This window comes from Salvia miltiorrhiza, chromosome 8 (assembly GCF_028751815.1).
Source record: "Salvia miltiorrhiza cultivar Shanhuang (shh) chromosome 8, IMPLAD_Smil_shh, whole genome shotgun sequence".
NCBI classification, from domain to species: domain Eukaryota; kingdom Viridiplantae; phylum Streptophyta; class Magnoliopsida; order Lamiales; family Lamiaceae; genus Salvia; species Salvia miltiorrhiza.
Genome location: NC_080394.1, coordinates 1,301,921 through 1,316,998, shown reverse-complemented (window position 1 = coordinate 1,316,998; position 15,078 = coordinate 1,301,921). Strand labels below are relative to the sequence as shown.

The following is a 15,078-nucleotide window of genomic DNA, read 5'->3' as shown; positions in this document are numbered from 1 at the left end:
GAGGAAAAAAGAAGGGTGATGCGGTGAGTGGGGACATAACAATGTTGTTAATTTGTATTGTGTTTCTCTTTACCACATTGTTAAAATATTAACTAATTACTGTATTACATTTACAGTTTTTTATATTAATAGCCCACCAAATCATTCACGAGCTAACTAAATAGTGGAACAAAGGATCTCATGTGGCCAGCTAGTGTTAGTGTTGTTGCACTTGTATTTGTGTATGTGGACTTGATTGATTATTCCCCTAAACACAAAAGCATAAAGGAATAACTAGTGTTGATAAATTGGTTTGCCACCACCACCGCCAACTTCAGCTTTTCCATTTTTAATATACTTTATTATATTATTATTTTATTTAAAGGGATAAAAAGCGAATACATCTTGAAGCATTATGTGAACCGGGAAAAAGAAGAATGTTCAATTTTCTTGTCTTTTAATTGGAAATATTAAATTGCATTATAAAGAGGTAATACATAGTCAAAGTCATAGTTTAAAAAAAGTGTCGGCAAAGATTGAATTATAAAAAATGAAAAAAGAAAACCATATCTTAAATGAATGAAAGGCTGTAAACTCTTTTTTTTGAGGGGAGAAAGGCTGTAAACTCTTGAGCTTGCATCACTCATCCAATTCTGCTCCTTAATCCTCTCTCTCTCTCACTGAATTTCTCTGTCTCTCTCTCTAAGGTGAAGATGAATTTCAATTCTGCTTGTTGATTGTGTGTAGTGAAAATTTGAGATTTTTTTTCTTCTTTTTTTTGGTGTTTCCTTTTGTACTAATTATCATGTTTGGCCATTCTCTTATGAGATTTGATACTTTGAGTTTTGCTCATATATTTTGATGATAGAGTTTTCTTAGTTCTTACAATAACAAATTTTTATTTGGATTACGCACTATGTTGTATACTCATTATGTCCACGAAAATCATAGTGTTGTTTGGGAGCAATGGGTTAAATAAATTGTCACAAGATGTGTATAAAGTGGGGGAAAGAGTCCCATTAATTTTTGTTTTATTTTTTGAGGAAATGACCCATTAAAATTGAGCTGTGAAAGAGATCTACTATATTTGATAGGTTAAGTAATTGGCTTTTTTTATAAATACTAACAGAGATGACGTGTATTGAAGATAAATTATTTTAATAAATAATTTTTTATGAGTATAATCAATTTCTCTCTTTCTCTCTCCAAGTTATCAGCACAAACAATGGAAGGAGAAGCTGCTGCCGCCGTCCTTCAAACTCTAGTTCAAAACCTCATCGACCTTTGCAAGAAAGAGATCTCTCAGATCCGAGATCTCGACAAAAATGCAGCAAAGCTAGCTGGGAATCTCGACATGATCAAAAATTTCTTGAATGATGCCGAGACGCGTACCATCACCAGCGGTGCTATCAAGAACTGGCTGAAGAAGCTTGAAGATATGGCGTTTGATGCTGACAATGTTTTGGATGAAATCAACTATAATATTCTCTCCAAACAAATCAAGCCCACTGAGCCCGAGGAGGAAAAGGTACCATCATGCTTCTCACGCCTCTCATGCTTCTCATGCTGCAAGAATCTTTCACGTTCTCGAAATATGGCTCTTACAATCAAAGAAATCAATGAGAATTTGGAATCCATTAACAAAGAGGCCGCCAACCTTGGCCTCGTAGAGAAGCTTGCCAATGAGCCCACTTTCGTTATTGCTTCTTCGGAAACTGATTCATTCAGTGATGATCCAATTTTTATTGGAAGAGATGATGTTAAGTTGGAAATAGTTGAGAAGCTTACAAATAACATCACAACTGATGAACGCAAAGTTTCCATTATTTCCATTGTCGGGATGGGGGGACTGGGGAAGACGACATTGACTAGGAAAGTCTTCAATCATCTTAAGGATGAGACTCGGTTTGGATCACATATTTGGGTGCATGTTTCCCCACATTTTGATGCAATAACTCTTTTGAAGAAAATTCTCAAAGAGTTGACCGATCAAGTTGAAGGTGAGAGTAAGCAAGATATTCTTTCAAAGCTTCAACAAGCTTTGAAAGATAAAACTTATCTTCTTGTACTTGATGATGTATGGAATGAAGATCTTTCTATATGGGAAGATTTTATGAAATCCTTGTTGGGAGTTAGTTGTGTCAAGGGAAATGCCATTGTTGTTACCACCAGAAGTATGCAGGTTACTTCAATTGTGAAACCAATTCATACACATGAGTTGGAAGGCTTATCAGTGGAAGAGTGTTGGTCGATAATCGAAGTAAAAACTTTTGGAGAAGGAAACGCTCCATCAGAATTTGAGACTATTGGGAAAAGGATTGCAAGAAAATGTCAAGGTTTGCCATTAGCTGCCAACGTAGTTGGGGGAATACTGAGCAATCAATCTGATGAGGAAAAATGGCGTTCAATAGAGGAGAAATGGCTTTCAGCCGATGAAGGAGGAGATAATATCACAAATATATTAAGACTGAGCTTCGATAATTTGTCTTTGCCATCACTTAAGAAGTGCTTCGCATACTGTGCGATGTTTCCTAAAGGCTCCAAAATCATGAAAAGGGAACTGATTGAGATGTGGATGGCAGAAGGTTTTCTTGAAGCTGATGGAAGGGATGACATGGAGTCCGTGGGCGAAAAATTTATCAACGTTCTTCTTCACAACTCTTTACTGCAAGTTTCAGAAAGAGATTATTACGGAAATTCTTCACAACTCTTAGGCATGCACGATCTTGTGCACGATCTGGCTTGTTCTGTTTCAAGTTCCTCTAACAGTACAGGTGGTAGCAGCCGAGTTCGATACATGATTGTCGGAGACAACTATTGTGGAGACGAATCAAGTGGAGACAAATCAAAAGAAATGGCAAAATATTTGCGAACATTGTTAATATCATTCAGTGGTAGTAGTTCTGGTATCAACTTCTCAGACTTGGAAAGTTTGCATGTTTTACGTCTTGAGTCTGGATATCAAGTTAAAGAGCTGCCAAGTTCGATTCAAAAGTTGATACATTTGAGAGATTTTGACATTTCAAAGACAAGTATTGAAGTTTTGCCGGATTGGATTGGTGAATTCTTTCACTTGCAGACGTTGAGAGTAGACTCATCAGATTTCAGAATTAGGAGAAAACTGCCAAGTACGATTAAGTACTTGATTAACTTGAGGCATCTTTATATTGATTACAATGTAGAGTATTTGCCTATGGGAATTGGGAGATTAACTTCTCTCCAAACGCTAAAGTACTTTCCAGTGGGCGACGAGAATGGCTGCAAAATTGAAGAGCTCGGAAGTTTGAATAATCTTAAAGGAGAGCTATGGATTTGGAATCTGGAAAGGGTTCATGACAAGGAAGAGGCTTGGAAAGTCAATTTATTCAAAAAGTCAAAAATATTGACCTTGTGTTTGGAATGGGATAGATATGGCAGAAGAGAAGGTGAAAGAAATGATGAGGATGTATTGGAAGGCCTTCAACCTCACTCAGATCTGAGGGAGTTAAAGATTTCCAATTACAAAGGCAAAAGATTTCCATTATGGACTGAGAAGATGTCAGTTCGAGATGCGCCTCAAGGCTCTTGGGTGCTACTTAACAACTTAATGTCATTATCACTCATTTGCTGCAATGAATGTGAAGAGATCCCAATGTTGGTGCACTTGCCCAATCTCAAGTCCCTTGTGTTGGGAGGATGGAGCAATTTGAAGAGTATAAATTCATCATTCTACGGAATGGTGAACAAGGACACACGCATTGTTTTTCCAGCTCTCAAGAGGTTGGAATTGAAATACATGCCTAAGCTGGCAGAGTGGGCAGAAATAGAAATTTCGGATGGAAGTGAAGTCAAGCTATTTCCTCGCCTCCAATGTTTGGAAATTTATGTTTGCCCGCAATTGATGAGTGTTCCAAGTCATGTCTCGTCATGTCTTGAATATTTGTCAATTGATGGAATCGGTGTGGAATGTCTGCCAGCTGATTGGTTATTGAGTAACAGCGAGACTCTCTCTTATTTGGAAATAAGTTCGTGCCCGAATTTGAGAGAAATATCAGATAGGTGGGGAGAAGAAGAATCAGAAGGAAGAAGCTTCACAATCACATCCCTCCCTATATTCCCTCGTCTAAAATTTTTGTATATTAGAGGCGTTCCTAAGTTGAGTTTGGAGACTGTGGATGCAATGCGGCGCCTCGAAGTTAATGGATACAAACGCATTGACCATGACGGTGAAGGTGAGTATCAAATATCTTTTATAGAAACAGTTGCATGTGTATTTCATTTGAAAAAATTCGACTTATCAAAAATTGAAGTAGCCTAGTAAAATCTACTATTATCTTATTCTATGGAGTTTCTAATTCAATTGCTATTAGTTTGGGGATCGAGATTTAGCGCACCGCATGTGTCACTTTCAAAATTAAAATAACATTAATTACACGTACAATATACGTTCTTTCTGCTTGTATGCTTAAACATGCAATAGGAGATTAATTATTTTGAGTTTGTTTACACTTTTTTACAGCGAATCGTCAATTCAGCTTTTTTCCATTAATTCTTCTTTGTGTTGATACAGTTAAACCTGAAGAAACTGAAAGGAACCAAGTGAAACAGTAGAAAATGAAACGAGGAAACCGTGCATGCCTCTAAAGAATAAGAAGGTGAAGCAAGCGATCTAGTGAAGGAATAAGTGAGTATCCATTTTCTCCATGATGACTTGCTCAACTTATTTTCATAATTTTTTTAGTAATTCCATATATATTCTTTGTTTGAACTTTAGTTGATAGGATTATATATTATGTCGAGGGTTGAAGAAGATGCATGTTTGGATACCAATTTGTTTCACAATCGATATGAATCTCAAAGACTCAAACTTTATTGATCATTGTAAGGAATTATTTTGAGTAGATCACTTCTAAACTAAGGATTCACAACACTATTTATGCCCATAGACACAAAAGTGGTATTACTTTTCTTGGCTAATGTGAATCTTGTACCTCATTTCTTGTCTACTTTTCAGGTGGATTTGGAGGGGCATTTTGAGTAACTGTCAAGCTCTTATTGAGCCATTTTGAGCTTTGTTATAGATTTTCTAATAGAATCAAATAAGCTTCAAAATGACATGAGGATATATAAATGTCAATCTCTCAGGCATGTGTCTATTGTTCTGTTTTTATGATCTTTTCTTCAGAAAGCTATTAATTTGATTTCATAATATCCAACACTCCAGAGTCCAGCCTTACTGCATGTTGTTTATTGTTAGTTACATCCCATCAAAGTTGAACTATCTGTTATTGTTTTAACTCCAAATTAACATTAATACTTGATTGCAGTGAGTATGATTCTAAAGCCATGGCAGAGATAGGGGAGCTTCTGAGGAGCATGGAGACAAGGCGGAAGAATAAGAATGATGACAGTGTAGTTGTTGAGTCTGAAGAGAAGGATGATGACAAAAATAATTCAGACAACAATGTTGAAGATGAAGATAGTGAAACAGAGGATTCAGCAGCTGTGGAAGTTGAACCCAATCCCAGCAACCAATGAAAGAATGTTGAGCATATCATATTATAACACAGCAAAGTTTCAATTTGCATCACCATTTGAATCTTGCAAGTAAGTTCTAACTGGCAGGACAGGATATTTGGTTTTACTTTATCAATTGCATGTTTTTCCTTGTTTTTATAAACAGATGAAAGTAGTAACAAGACTTCATTTTGCATAGACGAAAGTAGTAATGAAACTACAATTTGAATTTTCTGGGCAGAGCACTTTTTCTTTCTTGCTTTTCTTTTCCTTTTTTTTTGGTGTGTTTCTAGTTCTATTTTAATTTGAGCTTTTAATACAGCCTTGAGAATGCTTTAAAGGGAAGTTTGATTTAGTGGATAAGATAGATAAGAATGGTATGAGTAGAGGATGTTTAAATAATCCATCCAACTTCGAGGCGATAAATAAGCAGAGAGCATCATATCAATTAATGCATCATATCATATAACATTAAAACAAAGTTTCAATTTGCATCACAATTAGAATCTTACAAGTTCTAGCATTATTAAGCATAACTTTTATATCCTTGTTTTCTTCTTTCTATCATCTTTTTCTCCTTTTCTTTTAGGGGCGCGTTCTCTTTGATGGAAAAGAGTGGAAAACATATATTTTCACCATTTTTCCCCACTTTTTACAAGTTTTATAGGGTAGAAATATATATTTTCACATGTTTCACATCTTTTACTCCTTTTGCATTAATTAAAAAGAGTGTGTTGCTTTATTTTTATTTTTTATATTAATTAATGGCTAAGTTTTATCTTCAATATTTTAAAGTAGTTATTTTATTAGTTCACTTTTTATTATCAAGTTTTGTAGAAACTAAAATCGCGAAATCACCATTCTTCTCTAATTTCAGTAACATTCTTTTATTGCGCTACTATAGTTCAACAAAACTCGTTAATTCACACATTTCCACAACGAGGAGATGCATCTTTTATTGCCACAAAATTTCACTACACCCAGATTTATGCATATCTCTGCGATGGGCTAAAAAGAGTGGATTCTTCCCTCCCAAACTTCAAGCTCTTAGCTTCGTCTCTCGAAATGCCGAAGGCGTTCATCAGAACCTCGTTCGGCATTGCTCGGATGGCCGAGAGCCGGCCGGCGAGCTGCGCGTTCATGGCGTTGTCGTTGGTCTTGAACGCGATCCACTCGAATCCTTCCTGGCTAGCCTTCTTCACGACTACGAAGTTTTGTGGTACGATCAAGAGCTGCCCCTCGCTCACTTCTCCGTCGAAGACCGACCTTCCTTGGGTTCCGACCACTTGAACTCGGGCGCTTCCTCGGGTCACGTACATGGCGGAGTGGGCGTTCGTGCACCATTGGGGCGCGACAACGGCGTTCTTGTAGAGGATCCCTCGTTGCGCGCTGAGCTGGACGTAGTTGAGGATGGGGAGGGACTGGCTGTTGACGTTGCTGATGCGGCCGCCGCGTGGGTTGTAGAGATCGGCGCTCGTCGGGTGGTCCAAGTTCCTCTTGATTTTGTATGAGCAGAAGGTTTCTTCTAACCTGAGGTACCCAAAGTCTCTCTTTAATCAAATGTATGTGGCTATAGTTTATAATTACTCTTTTGGAGCTTAAAACATTTTTAGCTCATTATCTTAGGACAATTTGTAAATTTTTTTCTTTTTTAGAATTTATAGAATTTGATCATTTTATTTTAGATTTGGGTGTCTAGGGGTCACATTTGGGCCTAATTCGATATCCGTGAGCCATATTAAAAGCAAAATAGCCTGATATGTCCCAAATATGGCCCACGGACATTGAATTGTGAAATAAAATGGTCCCCAATTCTACCTGTCCAAAAAAATTGACTTATTTTTGCAAACTGTCATAAGATAATATAACCTTTTGTTCATGTATCTCTTACCCGTTATAGTAGCCTCGTCGTTGGTCTTGACGCTCCTCGTCCTCGCTTTCCCACTCCGGGAGCACCATCCTCAGCTTCTCGGCGTGGACGATGATGCCTCGCTCATCCTCCCGACCCTGCAGCTTCCTCATTAGCTCCGGATCGGCGTTGAATGCTTCCGCTAGAAGCTCCTCGTCGAAGCCATAGAATACGTTTCGTGTTTCTTGCGCTTCTTTTTCGCCTCTCCTCCTCATGTATCTTCCCTCTCCCTGCGGCCTATCGATGGATTCTGGGTTTCCGGCAAGGAGGAATTTCTGCAACAAAATATCATACATATATATTATTATTATTCTCAAATAAGAAAATACCACAATTTTTTAGTACGTACTAATATATTAATAAGACCACAATTTTTAGAGACGGTGGAAATATCCTTTATTTATAATTATAAAATGAATATTCTATTTTTTTCCCTTATAATTAATTAGTTTCTTACTCTGAATTTGAAATCAAGCTGGTTGTTGTCATTGCCAATGTCCATCATCGACACGTAGGTCAATGGGGCGTCTCCGTCGTTGTAAACGAAGGTGGTGATACCCTCCGGCAAGGCGATGACGTCGCCGCGGCGGAACCGCCTGAGTTTCTGGTGGCGGTCGCCCCTCCGGCCTTCTTCTCCGGAGTAGCGCGAGCTCGATCCCGACTCCTCGGATTCATAAGTCTCCGCACATCCCGGAATCACAGTCCCCAAAATTCCGCTACCTGCAAATTTCAATGCATAATATAAATGACCAGAAACTAATAATCAAAATCGGAATTAATTTCAAGAAGAATAGTAGTGTAAATTTAAAAAATTACAAAAAATTACAAATATAATTTATTCTTAAAAAAATATTTTTAAAGTATGTATAGTCCGGAATTTGATTCTCAGGAGTAATTTTTTAGCCTAATTTCAAAAAATTACAAATATAATTTATACTTATCTACGTTGTTCACACTCTTAATACATCAAAATGGGGATTATAGCTTCCATCACGACCCGAAATAGGAATGTAAACGTAAAAAATGGAAGCTATATATAGTCCTTATTTTAAAATTCCATAACATACAGTCCTCTTTTTAAAAAAACACTAAAAATTACGGTCGTATTTTAACAATTAACTCATTACATGTGTGTCCACATTCAAATCTAAGACTTGAGACCTTTAGTCTTAGACATAAATCACACTACCACTAAACCAATACATACAAATATTTTCTGCTTAGAGGAAACATATATCTAATTTTTCAAATTCAAGTTAAAAAATTATAGGATAAAAAATTAAGGTTAATTTAAGATTATGCCTTAAAAAATCAATATCAAGATTTAAAAAAAAAAAATCACCTTCGACAATGAAGGTGAGCCTTGGGGCGTTGGTGTAGAAGGGAAGCACGAGGCCCTTGGGCTGCACTTGGTGGCGGACGAACTCGATGCCGGCGCACTCGAACTCGTCGTTGGAGGCGTCCCAGTACTCGCTGACGCCGGCCTCCGACTGGAATCGGAAGGTGGGCTCGCGGGCGGAGAGCTGCTGGATTTGGCATTGGGTCTTGGCGCGGAAGCGGTGTTGCTGCTGCGACTGCATGCGCTGCCAGAACTGCTGCTGCTGCTGAGCAAGGCAGCCATGGAAGAGGAAGAGGAGGCTCACGCAGAGAGAGAGGGAGATAGCTATGTTAGCCATGGCTGCTAGAGAGAGAGAGAGGTGTGTTTGTGTTGATGGAAGTGAGAGGAGAGGGGGATTTATATACAAGTGGGGAGGGGAGGTGAGGCTCGACACGTGTGAATGCGTGTGCTTGTTTTTTATGCATGCATGGTTGATGACTATATTTCCCATTTTCGCTATGTGGCATTCATGCATGCATGATTTACAGATTTTATTTTTTTCTTTGATTTTTGATGGTATCATATAATTTATACATATATATACTGATTTCGAGGGTTTTTTAGGGCAGTAATTTAGGTTGATTTGGAAATTAGGACAAAAACTTTTGGACTTGTAAAAATAGGACACTAATTTTTTTTGGAGTAAAATAGGACACTAATTAATAAATCTTGCACCCGCAGGACATTTTTCGGCCAATTATCGGCCGAGCAATGTCCTATTTTTATGACGCTTATTAATTAATGTCTTATTTTACTCTAAAAAAAATTAGTGTCCTATTTTTACAAGTCTGAAAGTTTTTGTCCTAATTTCCAAATCAACATAAGTTATTGTCCTAAAAAATCATCTGACTCTATATATACTCTTGTAGCTATACTGCGCAGGTGTTTGTTTGCAGGTTAAAAATATTTACTTCGATTACATGTGTGGATGAGTTTCAATGGAGGTGTCAAAGCGTTAAAATCTCATGTTTGCACTTTATATATATATAGGGACATTGGGAGTGTTATTATAGAAATTAAATTTATTGTATAAAAGAAGTCTATTATGAATTCGTTGAAAAATTAATGAATTGAGAAAATGTGAAAGTTTTGCCATGTATGAGATTTCGAATCCCGCACGACTAAATCACAAATTCATTTAGTAAAGTGATGAATTCAAAATACATATTCACGGTCTAAAGATTGAAAATGATTTTTATTTTATATAATATATAACTTGACCTTTTTTAAACCATTCTCTTGGATACATGATTACACTTTCAAGTGTTTTCCTTAAGCTAATAATAAATTCTTTCCATTTCCTAATGGTAACAACAACAATAATAGTAATAAATAATCGTCCACATATTCATAGTTGCAAATTTATTTCACTGTGATATCATTTGATTTCTACAAACGGACCCATTGTTTTGGCGAATGAAATCCTCTATCCCAAATTTTATGTCTCATTGTTCGATCGTATTTCACTATTAATTAATAACTATTGCAGTATTAATCATTCATATAAGCTAAAAAATTACTATTGTATTATGAACTCTAATTAACATTTATTAAAAAAAATAAAATTTAAAAAAAAATAATATACTCTAATTTTGGAATAATCAAGCTAAATAATCATTTTTTAAGATATAAAAAGGTAAATTAAATATATAAAAAATAATTATAAACCTTAATTGAATGAGTGAAACCTAGATAATAATTATAAAATCAAACTAAATCAAAACATATTAAAATTGACGAAGAAAGTAAAAAATATATAATGAACACCAAAGTTGGGGGAAAAAAATACTATATCCCAAGTGCTATATCGAACCTCCTAAATAATTTATTATTAAGGAGGCGTTTTGAAGGATTAGTCTGGATAGATAAAAATAGTAAAATTAATCCTTTGTTTATTTTGATGGATTGAAACTTAATTTGGCATATCTTAAGGCCTTTAATTATTTCTATCATTACGTTACTTTTGCGTAATTGTTATTTGCGTAATTGTTATCCCATTAAAAGAGTGAGATTGGAATAATCTTATTTTTAAAAATAAAAATATTGAATCGTACATCTTATATATCTATCATGCAAAAGTAAACGCCTCCTAATTAAATAATCCCAAACTATAATTTGCTTTTCATTTTCGGATTAGCTTAAGTGAGTTGTGTAGAAGAATCCAAAAAGGAATTAAAAGACTACCAACCCAATTTTATTCACTCAAACGAAACCACATTCCATCATATTACACATCGAAGCCCTCATTATTCCAAAAACCCTACATTAATTTTGGTGGAATATCTACTTTTTACGTTTGTTTACATCATAGACTTGATCACATCCAAGGCATACTCAATCGGCCATGGACGGCTAGGATATCTCGATGAACGCCTGCTAGTCGAGCTCATGATCCTCGATTCCTCTCTTTTAAACTTCAAATTCCTAGCATCCTCCCTCGAGATGTCGTAGGCGCTCATGAGCACCTCCTCCGGCATTGCCCGGAGGGCCGATAGCCGGCCGGCCAGCGGGGTGACGATGGCGTTGTCGTTGGTCTTGAAGGAGATCCACTCGAGGCCCTCCTCGTCGTTCGCCTTCTTTATCACCGCGAAGTTCTGTGGGACTATGATCATCTGCCCCTCCCTCACCTCGCCGTCGAACACGGCCTTCCCGGCCTGGCCCACCACCTGGAATCGGCCGCTCCCTCGCGTGATGTAGATCACCGAGTGGGCGTTCGCGTTCCAGGTTGGCGCCATGATCGCATTCTGCATAGCATGTATAAAATAGATCTAATCAATATAATATACTGATGAATCCTAATTTATTTCAGATTTTTCATAAATAATTGGAGCACTTTTATTAAGTAGGGTATATTATGAACAATATACAATTATTTTAGTATTTAATTTCAATTTATTAGTTAATAATTTATTAAGATTAATAACTTTATAATTAGTGTACATATACAATTTTTTTAAACCTCAATTTTTTCGGTTATAAATGTTAATTATAATTAATTATATTATGATAACTTTTATTTTAAAATAACAAATTTGATAATAAGACAAAAGTGAAATACATCAAATATTAAGACAATTTCTTCTTCACATGAAAATAGCAAGACAATGTCTTCATCCTAACAAAGGTGTTCTATTTGTTTCAAGTCCTCTGTTGCGCAAGTTTTTAAATTTCTTTATTTACTTATATTAATTATTTATTTTTTAAAAACTGTTCTATTTAAAAATAAATTGTATCCATAAAAGACTTGTCCCCTTTCGGAACTCAATAATTAATCAGTAGCAAATAGATGTTCCATTTAAACATAAATTTTACTCATAGAAAAACTTGTTCCATTTCATAATTCAATAGTAAAAATTATTTTTACGTAAAATAATACCAAATAAATTTCTATTTAAAAACGAATTTTTTTCAAGGCGAGAGCTCGAACGAGAAAATGAAGAATCATTATTAATCCTCTCTTAAAAAAAATGTGGGGATTCGAACATTACCTTGTAGAGGACCCCTTTCTCAGCGCTAAGGCGGAGCCAGCTGAGGATGGGGAGCTTCTGGCTGTTGGCGGCGCTGATGCGGCCGCCGCGGGGGTTGTACACATCCGCCCGCGCCGGCTCATCCAAGTTGAGCCTCAACCTGGCACTGCAGAGGGTCTCCTCGAGCCCGTTCGAGGCTTCGAGGTTGTCCCACCACCGGCCCCGCCTGCGGCTCTCCCTCTCCTCCTCCTCGTGCCCGGGGAAGACGATGTCGAACCTGTCGGCCTGCACGATTTGCCCTCGGAAGTCGTCTTGGCTCTTCAATTTCCTCGCCGTCTCTATGTCCACGTTGAAGATCTCGGCCAGAAGCTCGTCGTCGAATGGATTGAAAATGTTGTCCCTCTCGCTTTGTTCGCTTTCTCCCCTCCGGCGGCTACGGTAGCTTTCGGAGCCTTGTGCTTCGTGGCTTTCCGGCTAGGAAGAAGTTCTGCACGTGGAAAATATATATTTTCACTCTTTTTTTTTCATTTTAGTCGTCTGAATAAGCTTTCCAAATTTTAGTGAACATATATTTTCACTCTTTTTTTCATTTTAGCCGTCTCAATAAGCTTTCCAATGAAATATATAACAATCGATCAAAATCGTACAAATAATGGATATATTCGATTGAGTCGATTTCTGCTACGTTTGAAAATTTATTCAAAATCCTACAGCTACATATGATCAAAATTGAATTTCCACTTCATTAAAATTTTGGACAATTTTCTATAAGGTGGGATAATTTTTCCCTATCATGATGTAAATCTTTTTCGAACAATTCATTTTCTCACATTTTTCACTCTAATTCTTACTTCCTCCTTCCTCCGTTTGTTATTAAGTGTCCATAGCAGTCAAAATACACATACCAATAAAATAAGATATTTTACATTTGTAACCTTAGTAATTATCATAATAAATGTATATATACAACTAATTATTATATTCATACAAGTATTAAATAAGGATAAAATAGAAAAAATGTCATAAATATACTCTTTTGAAATGGGACACTTATTGAGAAACAAAAAAATGAGCTAAATGAGACACTTATAAGAAAACGGAGGGAGTACGTAATTAATAACATACAATATTATCATGAGGTATTAATATAACCTAGTTCTTGATAATAAACTTTTCATATTCTTTAGATTTCTTTTTTATCTTAAAAATATGGAATAAAAAAATTGTGCGATAAATTTTTCCTATCTTTTTTTACCACTCACATCATTAATTTATCATAATAAATGAAGAACAAAGCAAAACGCACCCTGAATGCGTGATCGAGCTGGTTGATTTGGTTGCCGGTGTCGAGCAACGCGACGGTCTCGAGCCTCTCGTCGCCGTTGTTGTAAAACCAGAGAGTGAACCCGGCCGGCAAGGCGATAACGTCGCCTTGCCTGAACTGGCGGACCTTCTGGTGCCGATCCACGAAGCTCCTGCTCCGGTCATGGTCTCGCTGCCTCATCTCGGTCTCGAAGGTCTCGGCGCAGCCGGGAATCACTACTCCGAGCAGTCCTCTGCCTGCATTTTTCGACAATCAAACTATAAATATTTGAACAACTAGCCCATCAAGAAAATATCGAGGAGCACATAAAGTATTAGATTTAAATAATAAATATTGTAAAAAAATATTGAGGCCATTTTTTCTAGAGCACTGAAAATTGAGGAGCTAATTGTTAAAATAGGACAGTAACTTTTGATGTTTTTCAGAAAGAAGAGTATATATTACGAATTACTTGAAAATGAGGCATATATATTACAGAATTTGAAAATTAAGACTATATCTTCCGGTTTTTTACATTTATATTCATATTTAACACATCAAAATAAGGCCTATAGTTTCTATCACGTTCCGAAATAGGAGTCTAGTCTCTAGATGTGGAAAAATGAAAGCTATAGTCTTCATTTTCAAATTCAGTAACATATAGCTAGTTCTCTTTCTGAAAAAGATTGAAAATTACAGTCCTATTTTAACAATTAGATTTAAAATTGAGACACAACCTATGATTAATCCAAAATAATAAAAGAAAATAATGTGAAAATAATGTGAAAAAATAGAGGAGCTGAGGCGCATTGTTGTAGTGGGGCAGGAGAAGGCCTCTGGGCTTGATGTAGTTCCTGACGGCTGCGACGCCGGCGCACTCGAACTGCTGGTTGTTCCGGCGCAAATTTCACGCGCGCGCCTGAAATAAAAAAAAAAAAAAGAAGAAGAAAATAGAATAAAAGAACATCAAAATCACATTTCAAACCGAATAGCTCTGTATGTCTTCAAGTCGGACAAATGCAATTCATAGTGGTCCTATTTTTTTCGGAAATGTCTTTTTCAATTTAGTACAATTAATTTGTTTGATAGTTTTGTCAATTTAATAGTCATTTATTTATAACAATTTACTTAATGTAATGTTTAATTTTAACTTTAATAAAATGTTAAATATTAAAATAGAAAAGTAAAAATGAGATTAAATAAAAATGAGGATTATAACGCCTATTATAGCATCAATGCACTGGAGAAAGGGAGGCGCCAAGGTGGGGACTATCTTATAACGCCTCCCACTTGAGATGCTCTTAGTTAGAATTAAGTAAAATGGAGTTTCTTCTATTTCATCTCCAATAATCAACTCTACATTCCACTCATTAGAATAATTTTGTCATTTAATTATTATAGTATCACATATATTTATAAATAATTATATTTATGCTCAAGCATATTTAATTATAATCTAATTTAAACATTTTTGATAAAATAGTTAATCAAGCATAATATTTAAATATTGCATAACGATTAATTTATTCTAACAACATACTAAAAT

General features: G+C 36.1%; 3 protein-coding genes across 5 annotated transcripts; 1 reads left to right on the top strand and 2 right to left on the bottom strand.

Moving 5' to 3' along the window:
• Positions 1–563: 563 nt before the first annotated feature.
• Positions 564–5,706, top strand: LOC130999803 (putative disease resistance protein RGA3). Of its 3 annotated transcripts, XM_057925449.1 has the most exons (4): positions 564–686; positions 1,190–4,190; positions 4,529–4,642; positions 5,286–5,706. In XM_057925449.1, the coding sequence occupies exons 2-3, from the start codon at positions 1,205–1,207 to the stop codon at positions 4,567–4,569; spliced, it is 3,027 nt and encodes a 1,008-aa protein (XP_057781432.1). In that variant the 5' UTR covers positions 564–686; positions 1,190–1,204; the 3' UTR covers positions 4,570–4,642; positions 5,286–5,706. The 3 variants fall into 3 exon arrangements, with proteins under 3 accessions (XP_057781432.1, XP_057781430.1, XP_057781431.1); XM_057925447.1 differs by lacking the exon at positions 564–686 and having other exon boundaries at positions 693–4,190; XM_057925448.1 differs by lacking the exons at positions 564–686; positions 5,286–5,706 and adding an exon at positions 4,973–5,099 and having other exon boundaries at positions 693–4,190.
• Positions 5,707–5,842: 136 nt separating this feature from the next.
• Positions 5,843–9,081, bottom strand: LOC130999806 (11S globulin seed storage protein Ana o 2.0101-like). Its single transcript, XM_057925455.1, has 4 exons — positions 8,727–9,081; positions 7,842–8,104; positions 7,367–7,659; positions 5,843–7,005 (listed from the first exon to the last, which is right to left on the bottom strand). The coding sequence occupies exons 1-4, from the start codon at positions 9,058–9,060 to the stop codon at positions 6,462–6,464; spliced, it is 1,434 nt and encodes a 477-aa protein (XP_057781438.1). The 5' UTR covers positions 9,061–9,081; the 3' UTR covers positions 5,843–6,461.
• A 1,853-nt stretch (positions 9,082–10,934) lies between these two features.
• LOC130997022 (11S globulin seed storage protein 1-like) lies at positions 10,935–13,805 on the bottom strand (the record flags this gene model as incomplete). The annotated part of the gene is given in 4 exon segments (XM_057922301.1): positions 10,935–11,506; positions 12,251–12,695; positions 12,697–12,716; positions 13,536–13,805. Coding segments are annotated over 4 exon segments (1,179 nt in total), but the record flags the coding sequence as incomplete, so codon positions are not given.
• Positions 13,806–15,078: the final 1,273 nt, after the last annotated feature.

Coding starts and splice junctions, on each gene's coding strand:
- LOC130999803 (XM_057925447.1), top strand. CDS start 1,154: ATGAGTATAATCAATTTCTCTCTTTCTCTCTCCAAGTTATCAGCACAA. Junction 4,191..4,528: donor CATTGACCATGACGGTGAAG/GTGAGTATCAAA, acceptor GTGTTGATACAG/TTAAACCTGAAGAAACTGAA.
- LOC130999806 (XM_057925455.1), bottom strand. CDS start 9,060: ATGGCTAACATAGCTATCTCCCTCTCTCTCTGCGTGAGCCTCCTCTTC. Junction 7,660..7,841: donor AGCTTGATTTCAAATTCAGA/GTAAGAAACTAA, acceptor ATTTTGTTGCAG/AAATTCCTCCTTGCCGGAAA. Junction 7,006..7,366: donor CGACGAGGCTACTATAACGG/GTAAGAGATACA, acceptor TGGGTACCTCAG/GTTAGAAGAAACCTTCTGCT.